Source organism: Mixophyes fleayi, chromosome 6 (genome assembly GCF_038048845.1).
Source record: "Mixophyes fleayi isolate aMixFle1 chromosome 6, aMixFle1.hap1, whole genome shotgun sequence".
Classification (NCBI taxonomy): domain Eukaryota; kingdom Metazoa; phylum Chordata; class Amphibia; order Anura; family Limnodynastidae; genus Mixophyes; species Mixophyes fleayi.
Genome location: NC_134407.1, coordinates 217,421,797 through 217,449,699, shown reverse-complemented (window position 1 = coordinate 217,449,699; position 27,903 = coordinate 217,421,797). Strand labels below are relative to the sequence as shown.

The 27,903-nt window shown below is 43.6% G+C and overlaps 2 protein-coding genes across 12 annotated transcripts in view; both read left to right on the top strand.

Annotated features, from left to right (window-relative positions):
* Positions 1-27,903, top strand: part of LOC142095488 (uncharacterized) — a 307,911-nt gene that overhangs the window by 145,763 nt on the left and 134,245 nt on the right. The window lies entirely within an intron of this gene.
* Positions 48-27,294, top strand: LOC142159853 (uncharacterized). 11 transcript variants are annotated; one of them, XM_075214664.1, is made up of 11 exons: positions 48-107; positions 3,441-3,474; positions 4,802-4,876; positions 8,169-8,247; positions 8,338-8,432; positions 8,596-8,695; positions 11,629-11,726; positions 11,860-11,971; positions 15,284-15,381; positions 18,802-18,913; positions 25,139-27,294. In XM_075214664.1, exons 4-11 carry the CDS (start codon positions 8,214-8,216, stop codon positions 26,038-26,040), a joined length of 1,551 nt encoding a protein of 516 aa, XP_075070765.1. In that variant the 5' UTR covers positions 48-107; positions 3,441-3,474; positions 4,802-4,876; positions 8,169-8,213; the 3' UTR covers positions 26,041-27,294. The 11 variants fall into 11 exon arrangements, with proteins under 11 accessions (XP_075070765.1, XP_075070760.1, XP_075070763.1 ...); XM_075214659.1 differs by lacking the exon at positions 4,802-4,876; XM_075214666.1 differs by lacking the exon at positions 3,441-3,474 and having other exon boundaries at positions 60-107.

Genomic DNA, 27,903 nt, shown 5'->3' with positions numbered 1-27,903 from the left:
GTTTTACATCCTATCCCTCTGCTTATAGCACGTGACGCTATGGAGGGGGCGGGGCCACGGACTCCTTAGTCGCCATTTTATCTGTGAGAACCGTGTAACAGTGGAAGGTGATGTATTCTGTAATATGATGTTATTATATAGAGGAGAGGGGGCTGTGCGATGTGATGGGGGATAAGGCAGCTCCCAGCACTCCCTATGTATAATATGGGGATCTATACAGTGATGGGCAGCTCCCAGCACACACAGTGTATGATATGGGGGATTATTATTATTATATAGAGGAGAGGGGACTGTACAGTGATATATGGGGAGTAATAACTCCCAGCACACACTGATATGGGGGATTATTATTATTATATAGAGGAGAGGGGACTGTACAGTGATATATGGGAGTAATAACTCCCAGCACACACTGATATGGGGGATTATTATTATTATATAGAGGAGAGGGGACTGTACAGTGATATATGGGGAGTAATAACTCCCAGCACACACTGATATGGGGGATTATTATTATATAGAGGAGAGGGGACTGTACAGTGATATATGGGGAGTAATAACTCCCAGCACACACTGATATGGGGGATTATTATTATTATATAGAGGAGAGGGGACTGTACAGTGATATATGGGGAGTAATAACTCCCAGCACACACTGATATGGGGGATTATTATTATTATATAGAGGAGAGGGGACTGTACAGTGATATATGGGGAGTAATAACTCCCAGCACACACTGATATGGGGGATTATTATTATTATATAGAGGAGAGGGGACTGTACAGTGATATATGGGAGTAATAACTCCCAGCACACACTGATATGGGGGATTATTATTATTATATAGAGGAGAGGGGACTGTACAGTGATATATGGGGAGTAATAACTCCCAGCACACACTGATATGGGGGATTATTATTATATAGAGGAGAGGGGACTGTACAGTGATATATGGGGAGTAATAACTCCCAGCACACACTGATATGGGGGATTATTATTATTATATAGAGGAGAGGGGTCTGTACAGTGATATATGGGGGGTAATAACTCCCAGCACACACTGATATGGGGGATTATTATTATTATATAGAGGAGAGGGGACTGTACAGTGATATATGGGAGTAATAACTCCCAGCACACACTGATATGGGGGATTATTATTATTATATAGAGGAGAGGGGACTGTACAGTGATATATGGGGAGTAATAACTCCCAGCACACACTGATATGGGGGATTATTATTATTATTATATAGAGGAGAGGGGTCTGTACAGTGATATATGGGGGGTAATAACTCCCAGCACACACTGATATGGGGGATTATTATTATTATATAGAGGAGAGGGGACTGTACAGTGATATATGGGGAGTAATAACTCCCAGCACACACTGATATGGGGGATTATTATTATTATTATATAGAGGAGAGGGGACTGTACAGTGATATATGGGAGTAATAACTCCCAGCACACACAGTGTATGATATGGGGATTATTATTATTATATAGAGGAGAGGGGACTGTACAGTGATATATGGGGAGTAATAACTCCCAGCACACACTGATATGGGGGATTATTATTATTATATAGAGGAGAGGGGACTGTACAGTGATATATGGGGAGTAATAACTCCCAGCACACACTGATATGGGGATTATTATATAGAGGAGAGGGGACTGTACAGTGATATATGGGGAGTAATAACTCCCAGCACACACAGTGTATGATATGGGGATTATTATTATTATATAGAGGAGAGGGGACTGTACAGTGATATATGGGGAGTAATAACTCCCAGCACACACTGATATGGGGGATTATTATTATTATTATTATATAGAGGAGAGGGGACTGTACACTGATATATGGGGAGTAATAACTCCTAGCACACACAGTGTATGATATGGGGATTATTATTATTATATAGAGGAGAGGGGACTGTACAGTGGTATATGGGAGAAATAACTCCCAGCACACACAGTGTATGATATGGGGATTATTATTATATAGAGGAGAGGGGACTGTACAGTGATATATGGGGAGTAATAACTCCCAGCACACACTGATATGGGGATTATTATATAGAGGAGAGGGGACTGTACAGTGATATATGGGGAGTAATAACTCCCAGCACACACTGATATGGGGGATTATTATTATTATATAGAGGAGAGGGGACTGTACACTGATATATGGGGAGTAATAACTCCCAGCATACACTGATATGAGGATTATTATTATTATATAGAGGAGAGGGGACTGTGCAGTGATATATGGGGAGTAATAACTCCCAGCACACACAGTGCAGAGTATCATATATGGGGATTATTATTATTATATAGAGGGGACTGTACAGTGATATATGGGGAGTAATAACTCCCAGCACACACTCATAGGGAGGATTTATTATTATTATATAGAGGAGAGGGGTCTGTACAGTGATATATGGGGAGTAATAACTCCCAGTGCACACACAGTGTATGATATGGGGGATTATTATTATATAGAGGAATGGGGACTGTACAGTGATATATGGGAGTAATAACTTCCAGCATACACTGATATGGGGGATTATTATTATTATTATATAGAGGAGAGGGGACTGTACAGTGATATATGGGAGTAATAACTCCCAGCACACACTGATATGAGGATTATTATTATTATATAGAGGAGAGGGGACTGTGCAGTGATATATGGGGAGTAATAACTCCCAGCACACACAGTGCAGAGTATCATATATGGGGATTATTATTATTATTATTATTATATAGAGGGGACTGTACAGTGATATATGGGGAGTAATAACTCCCAGTGCACACACAGTGTATGATATGGGGGATTATTATTATATAGAGGAATGGGGACTGTACAGTGATATATGGGAGTAATAACTTCCAGCATACACTGATATGGGGGATTATTATTATTATGTAGAGGAGAGGGGACTGTACAGTGATATATGGGAGTAATAACTCCCAGCACACACTGATATGAGGATTATTATTATTATTATATAGAGGAGAGGGGACTGTACAGTGATATATGGGGAGTAATAACTCCCAGCACACACAGTGCAGAGTATCATATATGGGGATTATTATTATTATTATATAGAGGGGACTGTACAGTGATATATGGGGAGTAATAACTCCCAGCACACACTGATATGGGGGATTATTATTATTAGATAGAGGAGAGGGGTCTGTACAGTGATATATGGGAGTAATAACTATAAAAAGATATAGCCATCTCCCCCACTGGAAATGCATACAAAACAGTCTCAGATATTCATAACTATGCTTAAAATGTGATCATCCCACGTAAATATGATAACTTTTTTTATGCTATGTAAAAAGAATATATTACTACAGTATAATATTGCACATTATGGAATGTTATAAAGATTATCTATATTCATTTATTATAAATTGCCAGGTGAAGAGACATCAGATGCTTCCACAACACCCAGGTAATCATCCTGATCATCCCTTTCTGTGATCATCCTTTTAGCACATCCCAAGATCAGGTTTAAATTTCAGTGCAAAAAAAAAAAAGCTATCAAGTATTCCTGTGCTCTATGAACAGCAGCCAGGATTTTCCTTACATGCAAAATAATAAACTAATTTGCACCCCTTGCATTGGTTTGTAACATGGTTTGTCCAGGAGCAAATTTACTCCTTTGCCTTCCTTAATGAATCAGCTCCTTCATGTTCATATATGAAAAGGGCTGAGCTCACTGAGCTGAGGGTGTCAATCAGGGCTTCTTGTTTTACTAAACAATAGACTCTCACAGAGAATGTCAGTGTGTGGGAGAATCTTCAGAGCCTAAATCGGCGGCTCCCGGGGGTGCTGCGGTGCTGTCACAGGGGTGCTGCGGGCCAGCCAGGGAAAAAACAACAAAATAAAAACTTACAAAACTTTGAACTTTGTATGGAAGCCCTGGCTAGGGCCATTAGAGCCAACCCTGACATTTCAGGAGTGGTAGTGGGTAAAGTGGAATATAAATTAGCGCTTTTTGCAGATGATCTCCTAGCTGTGGTTACCAACCCAATCATTTCAATTCCCAATCTGGTTAAAGAATTCCAACGATTTGGTTCTCTACCCAATTTCAAAATCAATTATTCAAAATCGGTGGCTTTGAACTTATCTTTAGCTCCTTGTGTGGTTGAAGGGCTCCAGCAGGCTTTTGCATTCCAGTGGCACCCATCACATATTAAATATCTGGGTATACTTATTTCTAAAGATCTGACGCAAGTGTTCGACCTTTACTTTAGTCCTCTCATGGCTAAACTTCGTAAGGATCTGGGAGAGTGGCATAACAAGGCCTTTTCCTGGATAGGTCGTATCAATATTATTAAAATGAACATTCTCCCACGTATCCTTTACCTCCTCCAGACTCTTCCAATTCACATACCCAATAAATGGTTTAATGACCTACAGAAATTTCTGAGAGACTTTGTTTGGAGGGGAAAGAGGCCCCGTTTCAAACATGACATTTTATATCGACGTAAACACATAGGGGGACTCCAACTTTCCCTCTTACCATAATGCGGTGATGCTGGGAAAGATCCTGGAGTGGTCAAACACTAATAGTGAGAAGCAGTGGATCGTTATTGAAGGATCATACCTTCCTTCCTCACCTCTAATTACTCCATGGTTAAGCAAACTACCTATCATCAGACACCCCATAATTGGTCCTACCATTTTAGTATGGTCCAGACTTCGGATCCTTCCACACCTCTCCTCTATTATTTCACCACTGACCCCCTTATTTGATAATTTTCTTTTCCCCCTAGGCGTACAAACTGGCCCCTTTAAGACATGGGTGCGTGCTGGGATTACACGTGTCGGCCAGCTGATAAATTCCACCGGTGTGTCCTCCTTTCTTGAGATCCAGTCCAAGTGGGAGCTTCTGGGATTGGAGATTTGGAGATACCTCCAGATCAAGCACTTCCTGACCTCGGGATTACAGAGGGCAGAGGAGGGGGACAGCATAGCAGAGGGCAGAGGAGGGGGACAGCGTGGCAGAGGAGGGGGCAGAGTGTCTGGATGCAGAGGGGCATTTTTCATACAACTAAATAAGTTTTTCTGTCCTGACCTAAATACTAATCACTTTTTTTGATCTTTTTTTTTAACAAATTCACCTATAGAAGAGGTGTTCATTCACATAAGCAGAGGGCTGGGAACAGAGTCTTTTGGGACCTCAACGGAATGGGAGTGGAGGAGATGATGATAAGTGATTTGGATGCAATATTAAATCTCACCCTGAAGATCATCTATCTTCAGTAGTCCTCTGTTATCCTCCAGCTCCCAACCTAACGTTATCTTTCTGTTTGCACTAATCTGTCAAAAGTAGATGATTCATCTGTAGGTGCCGGCCATAGATAGAGGACACAAATTGGTGGCAGGAGCTGCACCAATCTCAGATATTCAGTCCACTTTCTTAGGAAACTTGCATATAGGAAATACATTGTTTTTAAAAATGAGACTTTTTGCACAATTAACCCCTAAAAATGACAACTGTGAATCAGTGGGGTTTTTTCATTTACTTTTGTATTGATGTATCCCTCAATACACAGGAGTACATAGTAGTGAAGAAGACATCTGATGAGCATGTTATACTCAGTAGCCATCTCCGTGTGTCAGGACCCAGAATCCTGCCCATGTCACACTTCCTCTACCTCACTTACTGATACAGGAGGAAAACAATGATCAGAAGATCCTGCAACTAACCAACAAGATCATTCAGCTGCTGACTGGAGAGGTGACTGCTGGGAATGGGACATTATACAGTAACACCAGGGGATGTGTCTGGGTGATGACTGTATCATTGTGTGTGTCAGGGTCCTATAAGGCAGTGATTCCCAAAATGTAGCAGTTCGCGGCACCCTTAGAGTCTCCATAATTTTTTCAAAGCACCCCTCCAAAATAATTACCGAGCAGTACCGTTTTATAAGTAGTCAAAAAACGTAATAAGTATTTAGGCCAGGACAGAAATACTTATTTAGTTGTATGCAAAATGAATACACATAAATCCAAGGGAAAGGAATATTTTTATATATTTTTTCAATTATATTTCTGTCAAAGAATAATTTACAGCTAACACACACTGTGCCCCCTGCATCCACACACACTGTGCCCTCTGCATCCACACATACTGTGCCCCCTGCATCCACACACTATGTGCCCCCTGCATCCACACACACTGTGCCCTCTGCATCCACACATACTGTGCCCCCTGCATCCACACACACTGTGCCCTCTGCATCCACACATACTGTGCCCCCTGCATCCACACACACTGTGCCCTCTGCATCCACACATACTGTGCCCCCTGCATCCACACACTATGTGCCCCCTGCATCCACACACACTGTGCCCCCTGCATCCACACATACTGTGCCCCCTGCATCCACACATACTGTGCCCCCTGCATCCACACACTATGTGCCCCCTGTATCCACACGCACTGTGTGCCCCCTGCATCCACACACTATGTGCCCCCTGTATCCACACACACTGTGCCCTCTGCATCCACACACTGTGTGCCCTCTGCATCCACACACTCTGTGCCCCCCGCATCCACGCACTGTGCGCCCCCTGCATCCACACACACTGTGCCCCCTGCATCCACACACTATGTGCCCTCTGCATCCACACACACTGTGCCCCCCTGCATCCACACACACTGTGCCCCCTGCATCCACACACTATGTGCCCCCTGCATCCACACACTATGTGCCCCCTGCATCCACACACACTGTGCCCTCTCTGCATCTACACACTCTGTGCCCTCTCTGCATCCACACACTATGTGCCCCCTGCATCCACACACACTGTGCCCCTTGCATCCACACACACTGTGCCCTCTCTGCATCTACACACTCTGTGCCCGCTGCATCCACACACACTGTGCCCTCTGCACCCACACATACTGTGCCCCCTGCATCCACACACTATGTGCCCCCTGCATCCACACACACTGTGCCCCTTGCATCCACACACTCTGTACCCCCTGCATCCACGCACTGTGTGCCCCCTGCATCCACGCACTGTGTGCCCCCTGCATCCACGCACTGTGTGCCCCCTGCATCCACGCACTGTGTGCCCCCTGCATCCACGCACTGTGTGCCCCCTGCATCCACGCACTGTGTGCCCCCTTGCATCCACACACTCTGTACCCCCTGCATCCACGCACTGTGTGCCCCCTGCATCCACGCATTGTGTGCCCCCATCATCCACATACTGTGTGCCCCCTGCATCCACACACTGTGCGCCCCCCGCATCCACACACTCTGCCCCTTCTGCATCCACACACTGTGTGCCCCCTGCATCCACACACTGTGCGCCCCCCGCATCCACACACTGTGCGCCCCCCGCATCCACGCACTGTGTGCCCCCTGCATCCACGCACTGTGTGCCCCCCGCATCCACGCACTGTGTGCCCCCCGCATCCACACACTGTGTGCCCCCTGCATCCACGCACTGTGTGCCCCCATCATCCACATACTGTGTGCCCCCTGCATCCACACACTGTGCGCCCCCCGCATCCACACACTCTGCCCCTTCTGCATCCACACACTGTGTGCCCCCTGCATCCACACACTGTGCGCCCCCCGCATCCACACACTGTGCGCCCCCCGCATCCACGCACTGTGTGCCCCCTGCATCCACGCACTGTGTGCCCCCCGCATCCACGCACTGTGTGCCCCCCGCATCCACACACTGTGCGCCCCCTGCATCCACGCAATGTGCGCCCCCTGCATCCACACACTGTGCGCCCCCCCGCATCCACACACTCTGCCCCTTCTGCATCCGTGCTCTGCCCCCTCTGCATCCGTGCTCTGCCCCCTCTGCATCCCGCCGTGGCCAGGAAGAGAAAAAAAAACAACAAACAAAAACAACTTACCAATCAGGCGGCTGCCAGGACCCAGCATCCTCTCTGCTGCTGCTTCCCACTGAATATGTCGGGCGTGATGCCCGACATTCAGTAAGAAGTGAGGAAGGATGAGGATGCTGGGTCCCGGGCGCCGCCGGATTGGTAAGTTGTTTTTTTTTCTCTTCCTGTCCACGGCACCCATTGTGACAGTGCCACGCACCCCTGGGAGTTTGGGAACCAAGGCTATAAGGTATCAGAATGTCACTGTCTATTTCTCCATGCAGAAGTGGGAGTATTTAGAAGGACACAATGGTCTGTACAAGGACTTGATGATGGAGAATCACCAGACCCTCATGTCATGGGGTAAGAGTAGACTATTATTTATTGTATAGGAGAAAGCACACAATAAATCACATAAAAATAATGTATTCAGTCACAATGTGTCTCCTACAGATGGATCCAGTAACAGAAATACCCCAGAGAGATGTCCCCATCCTATTTATTCACTGGATTGTACAGAGAGCAATCATATCCCACAAGACTATCAGGTAGGTAGGGTTTAGGGTCTCACCAAATACCAAAGTGACTTTTCACTGTATGATCTGTAGGGCAGCTGTGTGTGTGTTATACACTGATATTCTTCTGGTTAATCTCAAATAATTTAATCAGATATTATTAAAGTAGTATTTTATTGGTTTTTTGATCGCTTAGGGTGATAACCTGACTGATATTAAGGCAGAAGATATAGAGGGAGAAGAAGAGACGTATGTGAGGGGTGATCAACAGGAAATCCCTACAGATATTCGCACAGGTGAGTACTACATCAATCTCTTATTCTACATCCTCCTCTGTCTGTACAAACTAATGAGGAACAAGTATCTGCCCAGTGGGGGAGTCAGGAGCCATCAGCCCCTATTAGACTTCTGTTCTCCTCCTTACATCATATCATTGTGATCTGACCAGTCTCCTCCCTCCGCACTCTCTGTTGATTTCTATATATCAATACAATTCAACATAGTGATTCAATAGCTTTACAGGTTGTTTGCCCCTATCCTGATACTACAGCATATCTAACAGGATATTTTCGGATCATGAGTGAAGTTATTAAGAGTAAACACCATCTTACTGCCCAGAAGAGGCAGAGGATATTGGTGATTTTTTTCCCCACTCCTATGTTGAGGCTTCTTGCTATCCACACTGCTCGCCCACATTTTGATGAGTTGGAAACCCATATAGATAGGGTGTTTGGGCTTGTTGGATGACTGTTTAGCTCTTTTACAGCATCAGCTGGGTGGTTTGCCTTAAGAAAACCTTATGTACCAGTCTGGCACATCCGGTCCCCCTCTCGGTATGACATCACCTCTGCAAAGTTAAACTTACTTTTATTGTGAATGTACATTACTAAGATGAAAGCACATTTAGGAACTAGGACCAGTGGGTTCACAGCATCAAAACCTAATGCACAACCCTATCTGATAGCTGCTTATTGTCAGCTTATTCCCGTAATTCTGTCCTGGCTACTGGGCAATGAGCTTCACTCCTCTAACAGCAAGGTCAGAACGGTGGCTTAGTGGTTAGCACTTCTGCCTCACAGCACTGGGGTCATGATTTTGAATCCCGACCATGGCCTTATCTGTGTGGAGTTTGTATGTTCTCTCCGTGTTTGTGTGGGTTTCCTCCGGGTGCTCCAGTTTACTCCCACAATCCAAAAACATACTAGTAAGTGAATTGGCCGCTATAAAAAAAAAATTGACCCTAGTGTCTCTGTGTGTGTGTGTATGTTTGTATTTTAGGGAATTTAGACTGTAAGCTCCAAAGGGGCAGGGACTGAAAGGGTGAGTTCTCTGCACAGCGCTGCGGATTTAGTGGCACAATATAAGTAAATGATGATGATGTGGTAGTGATCAAGCCCGATGTCTCCCTGCTTTTCAAAGGCACACAAAGCTGTAGAGTTCACAGACCCTAAAAGTTTCAATCACAAGCATGACTCCCTGATCCATGACTAGTCCATTAGGAACTGTAAGTCCAGTACTGTCCAAGAACAAGACCACTGTTGGTAGGACGTAGCCCCCTTTTATTCCTGCTCTGGTTCCTGCTTAGCAAAGGGAGTGTCACTGAGCCCCCTTTCACATAAGCAGCAGTAGATCCCCGGTGACTTTGGTGAGTCTGAGTGAAAAAAAGAGCATAATCTCCCTGGTATCTGAACATCTTGAGCCGCCCACAGGTTTAACCTGTTACATTATTTGTAGGTGAATTCATGCTCTTGACAGACTGGTACCAGCACAATATGGCCAACCGCTAGTGAAGGAAGTCCCTCAGAGTTCTGTTCCAGCAGATGACCTTCTTTTCTCTATTCCTGTGCCAGATATCTCTATCCACAACCTCATGAAGAATTGTAAAACTCACATTAAAATCCAAATCTCAAGCTTTTTATATTGCTCGCTCAGCTTCTCATGTTTCCTCCTCTTTTTACTTCATTTGGTCCAGGCAGTCGGTGAAATACATGAGTACGAAGATATCCTGTGGCCTCTCCCAACTTTATACTGTAAACCACGTACTCATACTGAGGCAGATCCTCTTACACAGTATCTGACCACAATGTGATTAAAATGAGAGCTTTTCCACAACTTCTTTGCATTTTCCAGACAGTTCCATATCTAGTTCCCTTCTGCTTTTTTTTCCATTTTATGAGATATATGATCAAATGAAGCATTTTGTGTCTTCTCTTCTAAACAAGAAAATGTTACCACATCCCCAGTCTTATTTTGCTTTTCATATATGGGTTCACAGCCTCTTATCTATGGTATGTTGTGGGATATCCTTTGTTGATGCCTCACTGGATTGAAAAGTGGGAACAAGTTTTTCGGGACAATGTTTCAGATAAACAATGGCCCGAGATGTTGACATTAATACACAATACCTTCACCAGTAGTAAGGTAGAAGAGGCTGAGTACAGGCTTTATACTGTTGGTTCCATGTTCCTATGATACTGCGCTTAATGTTTCTCTCTCCCTGTCACACAGCTGGAGATGTAGAATCCCTAGAATACATTGTTCCATGTCTTTTATGAATGTGCTAAAATCAAAGACTAGTGGTAGACTGTCACAGGATGGACATTAACTCTTGTGTTCTGGTGTGAGATTATAATAATTGACAAACAATAATTGTAAAAAGATAATACAAATGTTTATGATAAAATATACATATAAAATGAATAAGTACTTAGCTGCGGAATACAATTTGATTGTTGAGAAATGTCTTGATCTAAGGAGTCCCGTTGCTTGATCGCATCAGTGAATTCAGGATAATTTGTTGGACACGGCTTTCTCGACAATGTTTCAACTGAAGCTAAAACTTCCTGGGTGTTGGCTGTCTAATACATCTCTGAATCCAACCTCCCTCTTCTCCCCCCTGAGACTAGTTAAAACCAGATCTGTGCTGGACAGATAGAAATATCTTTGTACTAACGGGGATCATTGTATTTATCTTATCTACGAAAAAGGGTATTTCATGGGTCAATTCTCTTAACCCTTTTGATGACAGTAGACATTAGTCCGATCATATAAAGATCTTACCGGTGTTGACATTTCTTATTGATCCATCCTGTTTTTACTGTTTTATAATACCTTTAAGAATGGAACATATAAGAGATGCCCCTTTAATTTCTAGGTTGCTTAGGTTATTGTACACACATCTGACCATCACACCTAAACAATGTATACAGTCACTGTGTGTCTTCTTCAGATGGATCCAGTAACAGAAATACCCCAGAGAGATGTCCCCGTCCTCTTTATTCACAGGATTTTACAGAGGAAAATCACAGGATCCCACAGGAGTGTCAGGTAGATGGACTTTATGGTCTCGCAAAATTAACAAAATAATATGTCTAATACACTGATATTATTCTGTTTAATCTCAATTAATGAAATAAGAAATTATTAAAGTGTTACTCTATTGATTTTTGTTGTTATTTAGATTGGAGATCTGACTGATATTAAGGTAGAAGTTACAGAGGGAGAAGAAGAGATGTATGTGATGGGTGATCAGCAGTGTAAGGAGGAGGAAATCCCTACAGATATCAGCGCAGGTGAGTAATAAACACTTATTACATAAAAGAGTGACATATTCTCCTTGTTCAGACACTACCACAATCACTTGTTCTACATCCATAACAAAAAAGTATCTGCCCAGTAGGAGAGTCAGGATGTTTGTTGTCGTTTTCCGTGGTGCAGTGTAGGTTGGTGGGGTGATGTGGTGTTTCTGATGCCGTGTGGATGTATTAATATTGGAATTTGGCTCATCTGGTTGTTACTCTCGTTAGTTCGGTGGGTTGGTGTTCTTGAGTAGGGACCGATGTTTGTTCAGTTCATAGAACAATTGGTTTGGTTATCTTCTGGAGTCCTGTGAAGAGAGGGGGGAGGAAAGGGGAAGGAGGCTCACCTTAATGATCGTAGGTGGTCTGTAAAGTACCTAGTTGGTCTGTCCTTCAGCCCCCATTAGACTCATGTTCTCCTCACATCATATCAGTGTGTGCTACCAGCCAAGAGATCTGATTAGTGTCTTCCTCACACTCTTGTGATTCTCATACATCAGTACAAGGGTCATTACCATAGTGATTCAATCACTGATCACTGTGATTAGATGGATGGTATTACCCATGATCCTCCCCATGCAGTAGAACATGTGACATTATCCATTATCTTCCTTGTGTAACAGTTTTTGAATGTTTTATTCTCAGTATGTGCAACACTGCAATACTACAGCAGGTTATTTCCTGCATACATCCCATCACAACACACACTTTACACAAACTACTTTCATAGAACTATAATCACACACCCATCATTGTACCATAGCTCCCTTAAATCTCTGTGTTGGTGCTTTGTACTGTTGCTCTTCATCTTCTGCTACATGTCCACTTGGTGAACTTTGAGTAGTCCAGACCAGTGGATAGGATGTGGTGTTAATTTAGCCCATGTCTACTATACTATCAAAACTCTAATGTTTGTGTGTGAGTGCAGTGTATGTATGAGCATTGTGGTTGGACAATGTCGCTGGCTATTGAGGCTCCCTGTCCTATGATAGGGGCTGGTCCATGTGTGTGCTTGGGAAATATTACACACCAAACTCTGCGTTTTTGTATTGTCATATGTGACTGTGCAATCTGTGTGTCCCTGTGGCTGGGTCTATGCAATGTGCTTGGTAATGTGTTATATATTAAGCTAGTGTTTATCTGTATAATTGCTGTATGTTGTGACAAGATGGGTCTGACAGCCATCATCTCCCCATCTGTCATTTTAAACACTTAAGATGATAAGATGTTTGTGTTTAGTTAACCATTGGGTTATTTTAATTTGTTATCCTAATTTTTTGCACAATCTAACTGAATAAAAACCTATCCAGATGGAATTAAGGTTACCCACACTATACTTAAATAAAGCCAGGTGGTTACATGTATTTATCTGAACATCATATCAGATTACAACATGGTGGATGTTTCCTGACCAAGGCACCACTCCCCTCTTACAAACAAGAAGCCAGCAGCCTCTGGAGCCCCTCTGACATCACAAATGCCTAGAAGGGGATAAAACAGGGAGGCCCTGTTACTTAACCAGGATTAAGTCAGTCAGCAACTGGTTGAGTAGTTATTGTTCTTCCTGGAACTGTGTTAGACTTCTAGGCTCCAAAACAGCAGGAGGGAAAACCATGAGGGGATGACAGCTCTCTCCTCCCATCTCCAGCCCCTTAGGGGGTGGCCTTTCCAGTGTGGGAAATTTTCTCCCTTTAAAAAGACCTGCAGGACAGACCTCAGTGTGTGTTATTTGCTTCTAAGCGCTTTTGGTGTTGGAGTCGCAGCTCCTCTCAGTGTGCCGAGGATTTTTGCCTGAGAGTATTGTGACGGTTTGGATTACAAGGTTTTCTTGGACTTGCAGATTTGTGTGTTCTGCCTGATTTATTAATCACGGACATCATCATTTCCCTATAACTTGGACTGGTAAAGAAAACCCATTTTCTTTAGAAACTATTTGGGCCCCACGCTGTTGTTTTTTATTATATTTCTCTAACTCTCCCAACTGACTCATCAGTGAAGCAGCATGAACCACAGCTCTACCAGTGGGCATTGTACTCAGCATAGTGATAACAGCTGCTTTCAGTTGGGGAGGAGCAGTGGTTAAAGCTTATTACACATTACTGAAGTAAATAGAGCTACATCAGGACCATCCCATTCAGTCAGCACAGAATACACACCCAGCTCTGGTAATTGATTTTGGGTGACTCCATTCATACATCGTAAGTCACACAATCTCTGTATTCCTTGTCCCAACTCATCCCATGCACTCACTGTTGGTGTCATATATTTGTGCTATAGAACCTGGAATGAGATGCAGCAATGTGACATTACAGTCTGTGAACTGTGCCCTTCTCATTTGTAATCTGACCCTGGGATCATTACACACTGCTCCTAAACTGATAACCTCTCTGTGTTACACCATCTGCACATCAGTCCCACAGTCTCTGTACCCATGTCAGCAATCCCTCATTAGGATGTTGTTTATACATAACCCCAATCTCACTGAGTTCTCCAGTAGAATAACTACGTGTTTCTTCCACCAATCCCTGCTGTGCCCTGATCCCTGTCTGTGAGTAATTGTGATCTGTATGTGACACACTAGCAGCATCTGTACCAGTTGTTTGTGTCACCTCCCTCCTTTGTCTGGTAGTGATAATGGGACGTAATTCTCCCTTTACCACTCCAACCTCTTCATCAGATTCACTGTCTGTCTCTGACCATTCAATGATAAACTTCCCATCCCCTCGCTGTATCCGTCCTCATCCTTACAGGGTCAGCATCTCACACTTTTAGGCTTCTTCGCCTCTACTCTTTTCTATTCACATCACTTATTACATAAGCAGAAAACTGATCCTCAACCTCCCCCTTATGTTTTTCCAAATCTCTTAAAAAAAAAAGTAAGGAGGAGAATTAGCTGCTCTGTAACTTGTGAAAAGTTATTATTCTACACTTCTCCACACTAAGCCTTTCACTCAATGGTATTATATTGAGATAAATCTAAATGCACAGCTGCATGGCGAGTATGTGCCGCTTGTACAGGTGCAACATATTTTATATATATTTATTTATTACACCTACGAGCAGTGGGCGCTCTTTGTCGTGAACTAGACACCCACGAAGGAAGTAGACTTTCATCCCCTCCTATAAAGATCTTACTGGTGTTGATATTTCTCATTGATCCAGCCTGTTCTTACTGGTTTATAATGACTTTAAGATTGGAACATATAAGAGATGACTCTTTAATTACTAGGCTGCTTAGGTTATTGTACACACAACATCTGACCATGACACCTAAACAATGTATCGGTCACTGTGTGTCTTCTACAGATGGATCCAGGAACAGAAAGACCCCAGAGAGATGTCCTCGTCCTCTTTATTCACAGGATTGTACAGAGGAAAATTACAGTATCCCACAGGAGTGTCAGGTAGATGGAATTTATGGTCTTGCAAAATTGCCAAAATGACTTTTCCTTACCTCCGCCTGAGGTACCCTGCCTACCATGGGATTGTACGAGTGAACGTGGAGTAGGCACTCAAATAGTAAACTTTCCTGCCAACTCACTACATCCCCTCTGCAACCTCATGTGAATTCACTGTATGTTTGAGTACCAGAGGAGTAGGACCTCTGGCGCGCTGCTCTGCAGCCATTTCCTTTTTAAACATTATTGTTACCTTTTTAGAAGGTCTATGTGCTATAGGCAGCACATACACAGTTTATGCAGGTTTTCAGCTTGATATACCGGAAGCAGCAGCTATGGACAAGAGGAGGCTTCTGCAGGGATGTTTTCTGGTAACGGCATAGAGTAAGGAAACTGCTGTTACCCTGGGCCGTTCAGACACCGGCGCTGCCTTCTGGCAGTGAGCGCTGTGTCTCTGTGTGCCAGGTGCCTTTTTGGAATATACCAAGTCCCTGCTGCATTGGAGGGGGGTATTTGGTTTGGACCAAAAACGGAGCAGCTGCTATTGGAAAACCTATAGCTGTAGATAAGAGGCCAGCGGGGTTATGCTAACAAAAGCCCGCATTTGGCCAGTATGCTCAGGCTGCCTGAGAGGGGAGGGAGCCATTGAAAAGGTGAATCCGTGTTTGTTGCAACAGTTGGTATGTTCCAACCCAGGAAATACAAGGGAGGCACCTATCTACAGTGAGTGGACTGGAGAAAAGACTGCGGTTCAGAGACAGGTTCCTCTCCTCTCCAATCCTTTGAACTGGTTCTTGGCCAACAGGGGGCTGAGTACATTTTTTGCTATATTTTTTTCACACTGTACACAGTATTGTTATAGTGGATATATAAATGCTGTTGTTTGGAGTAAACATTTTGCCACATAAATCACAATTTCTGTACCTAGGTTTGCTATAGGAGTATAGGCAGGAACATAGGTGCATGTGTGTATATATACATATTTATACTGTGGTGTATGTCATAGACAAAACAGTATCCTCTAAGAAAGTTATTTTTCTTTCCTTTTCCGAAAAAAACCCACACACTTTCTCCCAGTTATCCCTGCGTGTGGCTGCTACATTCTGCCTCTATTGCTAGACAGGTGGCAGGTAATAGGGGCAAATCATTACCTTGTTATTTATCAGAAAAGGTTAAAAAAAGGTTTTCTTTTTTATTTGAGCTGTTACCTTCTTCTATACTAGACAGGTGGCTGGTAATAGGGGGAAAGTATATAACAATGTCAGACAAGGGTAAGACACCCCGGGCTAATTATTACACCTGCTCCAAATGTAAAGTACAGCTTCCTAGTGGACAGTCGGACCCAGGGGCGATTTGTGCAGACTGTGATGCGGGGACCCGGAGTGAACAGGCCCAAGGTTCTGCTCCACAACAGTTGGAGGAACTGGCGTGGGCAGTCACACTGGCGCAGTCTGTGTTGGCACTGACTCAGATACTTGCCCTTCTGGCGGAGATCCCAGCATTCGCTGGGGTACTCCCCCCGGCTCCCGACCATTTAGCCTTCTCTGCTGCATCAGGGCAGGATGTGAACCTGAGCCTTATTGGTCAGGCACCCACCTCCTCTTTTAGAAGCCCCTCTCAGGGAGAGCCTGCGTGGTCCACGTCCTTTGTTAAAGGCCTGGACCGGTTAAATTGGTTTCTGGACACTCCCAGAACCCAAGCACAATGCTGCAAGCGTCATAGGTTTACACATCCTATCCTCGCACTTTCTGATTCAGAAGAGTCTTTGGTGGAGGTAGGTGAGCTTCCTGAGAATTCGGATCCCCCTGTTTGGTGATATGGCTGAACCCTCAGGAAATCAGGGTATTGAGGATCTGGTACTGGCAGTTCGCCAGACAGTGAATCTATTGCATCTAGAGGAACCTCGATCAAACCTAGGCATCCTTAAGCGCAGGAAACATCATGTTGTCTGTTTTCCTGCATCAGTGGAACTTACAGCTGAGTCAGCTTGGAAGCAGTCAGATCGTAAGTTTGTTATGCCATGCAGATTTCCAGTCCTTCATCCCCTGCAGGCGTCAGAAACAGCCCGCTGGGATCAGGTTCCAAAAGTGAATATGCCAATGGCCAGGTTGGTACTACCCTTCCAGTGCCGGGTTCTGCGGCACTCCCTGACGCCACTGACCGCAGGGTAAAGGGTTTTCTTAAATCCATTTTCCTGGCGGCAAGCTCCTCACTAAGACCTATGCTGTCTTCAGCATGGGTCGCCGGGCAATGGACACCAGGGCTGACCAGCTAGTAGCAGGGTTACAAGACTCAGATCTTCTTCTCCTGGATCTGCATTTAAAGGAGGCCTCAGGTTACCTGTATGAGGTGGCTTAAAACGCAGCTTCAGTTTCCTCATCTATCTTAGCATCGGCATTAGTGGCCCGTAGGACTCTCTGGCTCAGGTCCTGGGATGCCAATGCAGAGTCAAAAAAATCTCTTGAGTCTCTTCCCAACTCGGGCTCAGCCCTTTTTGGCCCAGAATTATATATTATCTCTCAGGCCACGGGAGTTAAAAGTACCTTCCTTCCGGTGAGTACCCCTAATCCTAGGTTTCCGAGGTTTTGGTCTTTTCACCAATTCCTTTGTGGGATCCATTGGTGAAAGGCCAGACCATTAGGGTCTGTGGCCAGAGGTCATTCCTGGAGAGGTAGAGCCCTATTCGCTACAAAATATCCAGACCTGATAATCAAGCAGGCCATGTCAGTTCCGATCGACCTGCGCCTAGTCTTATTGATGCCCATTCCACCCACTCACTGAGGGCTTCTTGGGCTGTGCATAACGGGGTCTCAGCGGATCAGCTCTGCTGGGCGGCCACCTGGGCCTCTGTCCATACCTTCACTAGGTTTTATCAATTTAATGTGTTTGCGTACCCGGACGCCAGTTTTGGCAGCACAGTATTGCGGACCAGACTGTCAAACCGGTCCTTTCCTTAGAGAGCTGCTTTCTCCATGGTAAGCAGGGTCCCCTAGGTAGAGTTAAAAGAAAAGAGTATTTTATACTCACGTTAACTCCATTTCTCTGAGTCCATCTGTGGGACACTGCGTTCCTCCCTTCTGCTCCTCTGTGGGTATGCTCTTGGTGTTGGAGTTCCCTTTCTTCAGGCTTTTGTATTACACACTGAAGTTCACACGGAGTTGCAGAGGGGATATATCCTGTCGGCAGGAAAGTTAACTATTTGAGTGCCTACTCTATGTTCCCTCATAAAACCCCCATGGTAAGCAGTGTCCCCCAGATGGACTCAGAGAAATGGATTTAATGTGAGTATAAAATCCTCTTTTTCACTATATCATCTGTAGAACAGCTGTGTATGTCTAATACACTGATATTGTTCTTTTTAATCTCAATTAACGAAATAAGACATTATTAAAGTGTTATTTTATTGATTTTTTTATTGTTATTTAGGTTGACGATCTGACTGTTATTAAGGTAGAACATATAGACGAAGAAGAAGAGATGTATGTGAGGGGTGATCAGCAGTGTAAGGAGGAGGAAATTCCTACAGATATCAGCACTGGTCAGTATTACACACTTATTACAGAAAAGAGTGACATATTCTCCTTGTTCAGACACTACCACAATCACTTGTTCTACACCCATAAAAAAAGTATCTGCCCAGTGGGGGAGTCAGGATCTTTGTTGGAGTTTTCTGTGGCACAGTGTAGGCTGGTGTGGTGATGTGATGTTTCTGTTGCTGTGTGGATGTACTAATATTGGAATTTGGCTTATCTGGATGTTACTCTCATTAGTTCGGTGGGTTGGTGTTCTTGGGTGTGTTCCTTGAGTAGGGACCGATGTTTTGTTCAGTTCATAGAACAATTGCTTTGGTTATATTCTGGTGTTTATGGTCCTGTGAAGAGATGGGGGGAGGAGAGAGTGAGAGGGGAGGAAGGAGGCTCACCTTAATGGTTAGGTGGTTTGCAAAGTACTCAGTTGGTATTTTGTCTTCAGTCCCTATTAAATTCCTGTTCTCCTCCTCACATCCTCACATTTGGCTTATCTGGTTGTTACTCTCGTTAGTTCGGTGGGTTGGTGTTCTTGAGTATGGACCGATGTTTGTTCAGTTCATAGAACAATTGGTTTGGTTATCTTCTGGAGTCCTGTGAAGAGATGGGGGAGGAAAGGGGAAGGAGGCTCACCTTAATGATCGTAGGTGGTCTGCAAAGTACCCAGTTGGTCTGTCCTTCAGCCCCCATTAGACTCCTGTTCTCCTCACATCATATCAGTGTGTGCTACCAGCCAAGAGATCTGACCAGTTTCCTCCTCACACTCTTGTGATTTTCATACATCAGTACAAGAAACGTCACCATAGTGATCCAATCACTGATCAATGTAATGACATGGATGGTATTACCCATGATCTTCCCCATACAGTAGTACATGTGGCATTATCCATTATCTTCTTTGTGTAATAATTCCTGAATGTTTTATTCTCAGTATGTGTAACACTGCAATACTAAAGCAGGTTATTTCTAGCATACATCCCATCACAACACACACTTCACACAAACTCTTACTTCTCGCACTCACAGAACCATAATCACACACCCATCATTGTACCATAGCTTCCCTCATATCTCTGTGGTTGGTGCTTTGTACTGTTGCTCTTCATCTTCTGACCTGTCTCTGTATCTTGCTCTGTCCTTATGCTTTCTTCCACTTTCTGCTGTTGCCCGTCTGTGCCCTGCTGCATTCCCCTACTCAGTCCTAATGCTCTCCTCCGCTCTGTGCCTTCATCATTCTGTGTTGCTTTTTCCTACTGTGCTGTATTGCTCTGTCAAGCTGCTCTCCTTCCCTCTCAGTGCTTGTCTGCACAGAGGCTTCAGCCTAAATTAGTAGCATTAATCTGGCAACGGGTCTGTGCTGCCTGATGTTGATCAGAGGAACATATAGAGGCTGCTTCATTGTTTTGTTTTTGCTACCTATATGTCCACTTGGTGAACTTTGTGTAGTGTAGACCAATAGATAGGATGTGGTGTTAATTTAGCCCATGTCTACTATACTCCCAAAGCTCCAACGTTTGTGTGTGAGCAGTGTCTGTATAAGCATTGTGGTTGAACAATGTCACTGGTTAATGAGGGTTCCCTGTCGTATGATACGGTCTAGGCAATTTGTGTGCTTGGGAATTATTGCACACCAAACTCTGTCTTTTTGCATTGTCATATGTGACTTTGCCATTTGCATGTCCCAGTGGCTGGGTCTTTGCAATGTGCTTGGTAATGTTGTTATGTTTTTTTGTCACTGTTTTATCTGTATAATTGCACTATGTTCTGACAAGATGGGTGTCAGGGATAAGCCCCTCAGCTACTCCCTGATTAGATATCTTATCATATATTCCAACAGTCATACAATATTTCACCTCTATTTTGTCAGGAAACTGCTCCTGAACGCCTTTATCGGTCACAAACCGACCTCTGCTCACTTGTGACTTGGAAGCTTACTGTAAGGGAACACACAGGATTCCAGCCTAAACCTCAAACTCACCTCTCTTTCAGGCTACAAATTTCGCTGGTCCCTTTCCAACACAGACGCACACTTCACACCTCTCAGCAAATGTCAACAGCTACGAATAAGGCCTGTAGCAAGCCTATGACTTAATCACCCGATTGCGCACACTTTGTGCTCTGGTAGCTAAACAGTTAACCCTTCACACACTGGTTTCTAAAGAGTTAATCCAGCCAAGCAATCTGTCTCTTCTAAACAGGCAATGAATTCATTTAGAGCAATAAGGACAGAACTATTAAATTGTTAGATTTAATATACAAAAAGTACAATGCTTACAGAGAATGAAAAAAAAAAACAATTAGATAAAGATTTGACATACAAGTTTAAAATTGCAAACGGTTATAAAAACAAATGGGATGAAAGTACAGAGCATCACTTACATATAATAATCTGTATGCCTGGGGCAGGCTGAAAAGATGGACAGTCCTTCAATTAGATTGAGCCCCAAGTCTGGCAATTTGTTGTAACTGGTCTCAGTATTTTAAAGACTTCCACAACTGTTCTCGCCCCAGGGGTTGTGTCTGTGATACTTGTTTCAATCACCATTTGCATGTTTCCTGATTTACTACCCAATTCAACTATGTGGCCTAACTTTTCTGTGGAGCGTCACACAGACCCTATTTCATTATTAATAAATCCCTTATGAATTTGTCCATCTTTCAATACCAAACATGATGGAATTATGACAATGTGACATACCTTTTCCAAAGATATGTGATTATCCACTTTAAATTCATACTCTCTTCTTTCTCCTCTGCCCTCTCCCTCGCTAAACAATCCTTCTTTAAGTCCCTCTTTTCTTCTCAGTCCTCCAATCCCCGCCGCCTCTTTGCCACCTTCAGCTCCCTCCTCTCCCCCCCCTCCTCTATCCCGCCTTCCCTCTCCGCTTCTGACTTCGCCACTTTCTTCTCTTCCAAAATTGAGGCCATCAGACTGAACATCTCCTCCTCCCCTTCTCCCGCCACCCTCATCGCTTCACCTCCCCCCATCAACCAACTCTGGTGCTCCTTCAGCCCTACAACCGGTGAAGAAGTTCACTCCCTTATTTTTTCCTCTCCACCCTCTACCTGCCCTCTCGATCCCATCCACTCCCACTTCCTTCGCTCTCTCTCTCCAATGGCCTGCTACCGAAACTGCCCTGGCCAAGGTTACTAATGATCTCTCTCAGCCAAATCCACGGGTCACTTCTCCGTTCTCATCCTCCTTGACCTCTCTGCAGCCTTTGACACCGTGGACCACCCCCTCCTGCTGCAAACTCTTCTCTCTCTCGGCCTCTCTGGTTCTGTCCATGCCTGGTTCGCCTCATACCTCGCTAATCGCTCCTTCTCTGTATCCACGTCTGGTTCTTCCTCCTCCCCCTACCCTCTCCCCGTAGGAGTCCCGCAGGGCTCTGTTCTTGGCCCTCTACTCTTTTCGCTCTACACTTCCTCCATTGGTGCTCTCATCTCCTCATTTGGTCTTCAGTATCACCTTTATGTTGACGACATTCAACTCTATATCTCCTCTCCTGATCTTTCCTCCACCCTCCTCGCTCGGGTATCCGACTGCCTCTCCGCCATCTCCTCCTGGATATCCGAGCGCTTTCTCAAAATCAATATCTCTAAAACTGAACTCATTGTCTTTCCTCCGCCCAGACTCCCATCCCACCATGACCTCTCTATTGTCGTCAATAACACCACCATCTCTTCTGTCACCCAACTTCGCTGCCTGGGTGTCACCCTCGACTCCTCTCTCTCTTTTGCCCCCCACATTCATTCCCTTGCCCAAGCCTGTCGCTTCCAACTACGCAAAATCGCCCGCATCCGTCCTTTTTCTCTCTCAGGATGCCACCAAAACTATCATCCACGCACTCATCTCCCGCCTCGATTATTGTAACCTCCTCCTCACTGGCCTCCCCCACTCCCGTCTCTCCCCCTTCCGCTCTATACTCAATGCGGCCGCAAGACTCATCTTCCTCTTACAGCGCTCCTCCTCTGCCTCCCCTCTCTGCTTTGCCTTACACTGGCTCCCCTTCCCCTACAGAATCCTTTTAAAACTCCTCACCACCACTTTCAAGGCTCTCTCCAACTCTACTGCCCCTTATATCTCTAACCTCCTCTCCATTCACACTCCTGCCCGCTCCCTGCGCTCGGCCAACGACCGCCGCCTCTCCTCCACTCTTATCACCTCTTCCCACTCCAGAATCCAAGACTTTTCCCGTGCAGCCCCCCTTCTCTGGAACGACCTCCCTCGTTCCATCCGTCTCTCTCCTACTCTGTGCTCCTTCAAACGTGCACTCAAAACCCACCTCTTCCTCAACGCCTATCAACCATCTACTTAACCTCCATCTCCTCCCTTTAGCTCGTCCTCCCTTCTCTCCTCTTGCCTCAACTGGCTCCTCTTGTGCCTGGTCTGTTTACCCTCCCTTAGGATGTAAGCTCCTATGAGCAGGGCCCCCTCCCCTCCTGTCTCTATACCTGTTCTTCCGCTCCGTCTTTATTGCATTTGACTGGCCGGAGTTTCTGAAGTATTGGTACTTTTTGTGCATTGTTCTGTATGGTTTCACCCTGTATAGTCGACTGTTAGTACTGTGTGCAGCGCTGCGGATACCTTGAGGCACCTAACAAATAAATGATGATAATAATAATAATAACTGTTCCCGGATACTGCCAGTAGCTGACATTCACAACCCTGGTGTGATTTCTGCTCCTCGGTATGATGTGCCACCCTTATTTCCCAAAATATGAACTATGCAGACATTTTCCTTTTGAAGCTCATATTTCTATATATCTTTATAGGCCGTCTTCAAATGCTGTCTTTGTCTCACCTAGGCATACGGCTCTGTAATTCACATTGAGGCGTTCCTTTGTGTTTACAATACCTATTGAAAAGAAGTCAGTTAGGAAGTGGAATACATGATCAAAACAATGGATGTCTAGGATCTACATATCTTACGCTGATCTCCTTACAAAGGGTTTCCTCAGCCTAATTACCTTTTACTTGGCTAATTGTTTCCTTTCTAAAACATTTGGTCAAACATTTATCTGAGGGGTTCACCTCTATGTATCAATGCAATATTTTATTTGGGCCCTGAAATTCAATGTTCTATTTCATCATATCAGAGTTATGCTCTCATCCTGACAGTGGGTCTGACAGGCATCATCTTCCTCATCTGCATTTTAAACACTTAGTAGGATGAAAAGATGCTTGTGTTTAGTTGAACATTGGGTTGTTGTAACCACAATCTAACTGTAGATAATACCCTATCAAGGTGGAATTAAATGTATCCATACTATTCTTGAATAAAGCCAGGTGGATTACATGTATTCATCTGAACATCATGTCGGATTACAACATAGTGGATGTACTGTTTCCTGACCATGGCACCACTCCCCTTTTACAAACAGGAAGCCAGCAGCATCTGGAGCCCTTCTGACATCACAAATGTCTAGATGGGGTTAAAACAGGGAAGCTCTGTTACTTAACCAGGATTAAGTCAATCTGCAACTGTTTTGAGTAGCTATTGTTCTCCCTGGAACTGTCATACTCCTAGTTTACAAAACAGCAGGAAGGAAAACCATGAAAGGACGACAGCTCTTTCCTTCCATCTCCATCCCCTTAGGGGTTGGACTTTCCATTGTGGTAAATGTCCCTTTTTAAAAGACCTGCAGGAGAGACTTGATTGTGTGTGTCAATTGTTTCTAAACGCTATTGGCGTTAGAGTCGCAGCTCCTGCCAGTGTGCTGAGGAATTTTTCCTGGGAGTATTGTGATGGTTTGAATTACAAACTTTTCTTGAACTTGCAGATTTGTTTGCTCTTTGTGGCTTATTCTATTAATCACGTGCATCATCATTTCCCTATCACTTGGACCGGTGACGAAAACCCATTTTCTTTATTAACAATTTGGAGTTATTGAACACTGGGGTTTTACTGGGTGATGGTTGAAGGTTGGTGAGAACTGGATGTTGTTTAATGTATTGTTTGATATATATATAAGCTATTGTTTGCAGTTATCTGTAATAAAGGTACAGTTGTATCCACTGCTTTTCTTTGCCTTTGTGATCCTGAACCCTTAGATACCAGGATTTTCCTCTGGGTTCCTAATCTAACATCCTGTTCTCACATTTGTACATATAGATTTGTAATGAAGTGTTCTTGTTTGCAAGCAGAAATTAAACAATTGAACAACTTGAACTCAATAAATGTATGAAAATTTGCTACTCAATGTCTATTTTCATGCATCTATTTTATTTCCAGCAGATGGACATGGAACCTGGAATTCCTTGGAGGGATATCTCATTTTGTCTCCAGGTTATAAAATAGAAGACAACATTATACAAGTTTTTCCAGGAGGAAACCCCATTACTCCAAATATACATCAATTACGTCATAGTGCACATATATCATCTGATCACTCTAGTCATGAGGCATGTTTTCCTAATAACTCAGATATTGCTATACCTAGTACAGCTCATAGAGGTGATACAATACTTCCATGTTCTGAGTGTGGGAAATGTTTTACAATTAAATCCAGTCTTGTCAAACATCAGAGAATTCACAAAGGTGACAAACCATTTCCATGTTCCGAATGTGGGAAATGTTTTACAGATAAATCCAGTCTTGTAAAACATCAGAGAATTCACACAGGTGAAAAACCATATCCATGTTCTGAGTGTGGTAAATGTTTTACAGATAAATCCAATCTTCTTAAACATCAGAGAATTCACACAGGTGAGAATCCATTTCCATGTTCCGAATGTGGGAAATGTTTTACAGTTAAATCCAATCTTCTTAAACATCAGAGAGTTCACGCAGGTGAGAAACCATATCCATGTTCTGAGTGTGGGAAATGTTTTGCACAGAAATCACATCTTGTTACACATCAAAGAATTCACAGTGGTGAGAAACCATTTCCATGTTCTGAGTGTGGGAGATGCTTTCCAAATAGCATAAATCTTGATCGACACTACAGAACTCACACAGGTGAGAAACCATATCCATGTTCCGAATGTGGGAAATGTTTTTCCGTTAAATACAGGCTTGTTAATCATCAAAGAATTCACAGTGGTGAGAAACCATTTCCATGTTCTGAGTGTGGGAAATGTTTTACAGATAAATCCAATCTTCTTAAACATCAGAGAATTCACAATGGGGTCTGATAGAGGTGGTTTACTACCATAGAGTAAGAGCTGCTATGTGTAAAAGAGATATCCATACTCTTAAATAGAGATTATATTTAGCTACAAGTGTACAAAATACTAAATCAGCACAACATTCACTTTAGTGTAGGCTAATAACTAGGGAATCTGTAAGTCACGGATGTTGGGTGTTCCTAAGCCTATTAGTATTAGTGTTTTGTGAAGGCTGAGTATTGTCTCTCCAATAATCTGTATACAGCGAGTCTTTACTGACAGAAAGTCTGTAGTGTCTGTTAAATGGTTAAAGGTGCATGTGGTTGCCAGTCTTTCCTTAAATCTGGTGTCCTCCCCAGGATGTTGTTCCCCAGTGACTCAAGAAAACACGAAGAATATAGGAGGAAATGATAGTGAGGTACCTTTTAAGCTTAGGGATGTGTACAATAGGTATACACTCACTATTAGAAGATCTCTGGTGGCTCGCAGTTCAGCCTAAAATATTTTTTAATGAGGGAATACGAAAGCTTGTTGACAGATGGATAAAGTGTATTGAAAAGCAGGGAGATTTTGTCAAACAATAATGTATTTGTCTTTTGTGAAAGTTGATTAAAATAAATTCTACAGCCAGAGGGCGGAAATTGTTTGACTAACCCTTGTATATTCATTTGACTGTAGTGTACCAACTATGGTCCATCCACATTTACGCTGTAGGCAAGATGCACAAAACAGGTTCAGTGAATTGAAGTTTAGAATAAAATGTTAGAGATAAGCGCTCTTTCCAATAGCACTGCAGCTTCTATATTAGATGGGAAAGATAGAGGCAGAAAAAGGAGCGCAAATAGCTACGGATATAATGACAAACAAAGGAGAGAAAAACATAGATCAATGGTGGCAATGTTTACACTCCTTTGCAATTGTGAGCAGTCCGGCACATGTGTCCAGTAAACCTTTCCCTCAACCTCACTACCGCTTGCCCTACCTCTCAATGTCTCCGTGAGGCCAGGAGGTGATGTGTCCAGGTTGTTCCGCCGGAGCTTAACAGCGCACACGTCTCCTGTATGTTTCCGACGATGTTTGTGCAGCTTCTCTCGGCGGTGGTTCCTGTTACTATGATGTGCTGGATAGGTCAAAAAGATGCAGTCAGTTCAACGCGTTTCATCCACTGGGGACTTTGACAAGAATACTGCTGCATTGTTAGAAGGGCTTTTTATTCATTCTTCTTAATTGTTTAATTGCTTGATTTAAATAACTATTAAACATGTGGAGATAAAATTCAAATGGTAATGTTGTCATATATCTGACATTAACCACTGAAAAGTGAGATATATAGTTATAAAAAAAGAGGAAAGAAAGATAAAAAAGAAAAATATTTAAAAAAAAATCAAAAACCACCACTTCGTTGAATGAAATGTAAACTTATTCAGTATATCAATCTAAAAGGGTTGCAATACTAAACCCATAATTTCTTATAGGAATTGACTAAACTCAAATTCCAGATTTAGTCCATGTGGAGCGCATGTTTTCATATAAAATATCCATCTGGATTAAGACCTAGCAATTTTTTGTATGTAACCCCTTCCTCTCCAATCTGATCTAATATATTCCACTCCCATGAATTTAAGACCTTTAGGATCTTGGTTATGCACTCTGCAAAAATGGTCTGATATGCTGTGGGTTTTGAGTCCTCTTTTAATATTATAAATATGCTCGGATATTCTTTGTTTCAATTTCCTTTTAGTCATCCCTACGTATTGGAGGCCACAGGGGCTCTCCAATACATAGATTATCCCTTCAGTGTTGCATGTGATATGTGTTTTGACTGGAAAACAATGTGAATTGAAGTTTAGCCCACATCACACTGAAGACAAGGAGGAGAGTTTAGCATTG

Coding starts and splice junctions, on each gene's coding strand:
- LOC142159853 (XM_075214657.1), top strand. CDS start 8,013: ATGAGGATGCTGGGTCCCGGGCGCCGCCGGATTGGTAAGTTGTTTTTT. Junction 11,727..11,859: donor GGATCCCACAGGAGTGTCAG/GTAGATGGACTT, acceptor GTTGTTATTTAG/ATTGGAGATCTGACTGATAT. Junction 15,382..18,801: donor GTATCCCACAGGAGTGTCAG/GTAGATGGAATT, acceptor ATTGTTATTTAG/GTTGACGATCTGACTGTTAT.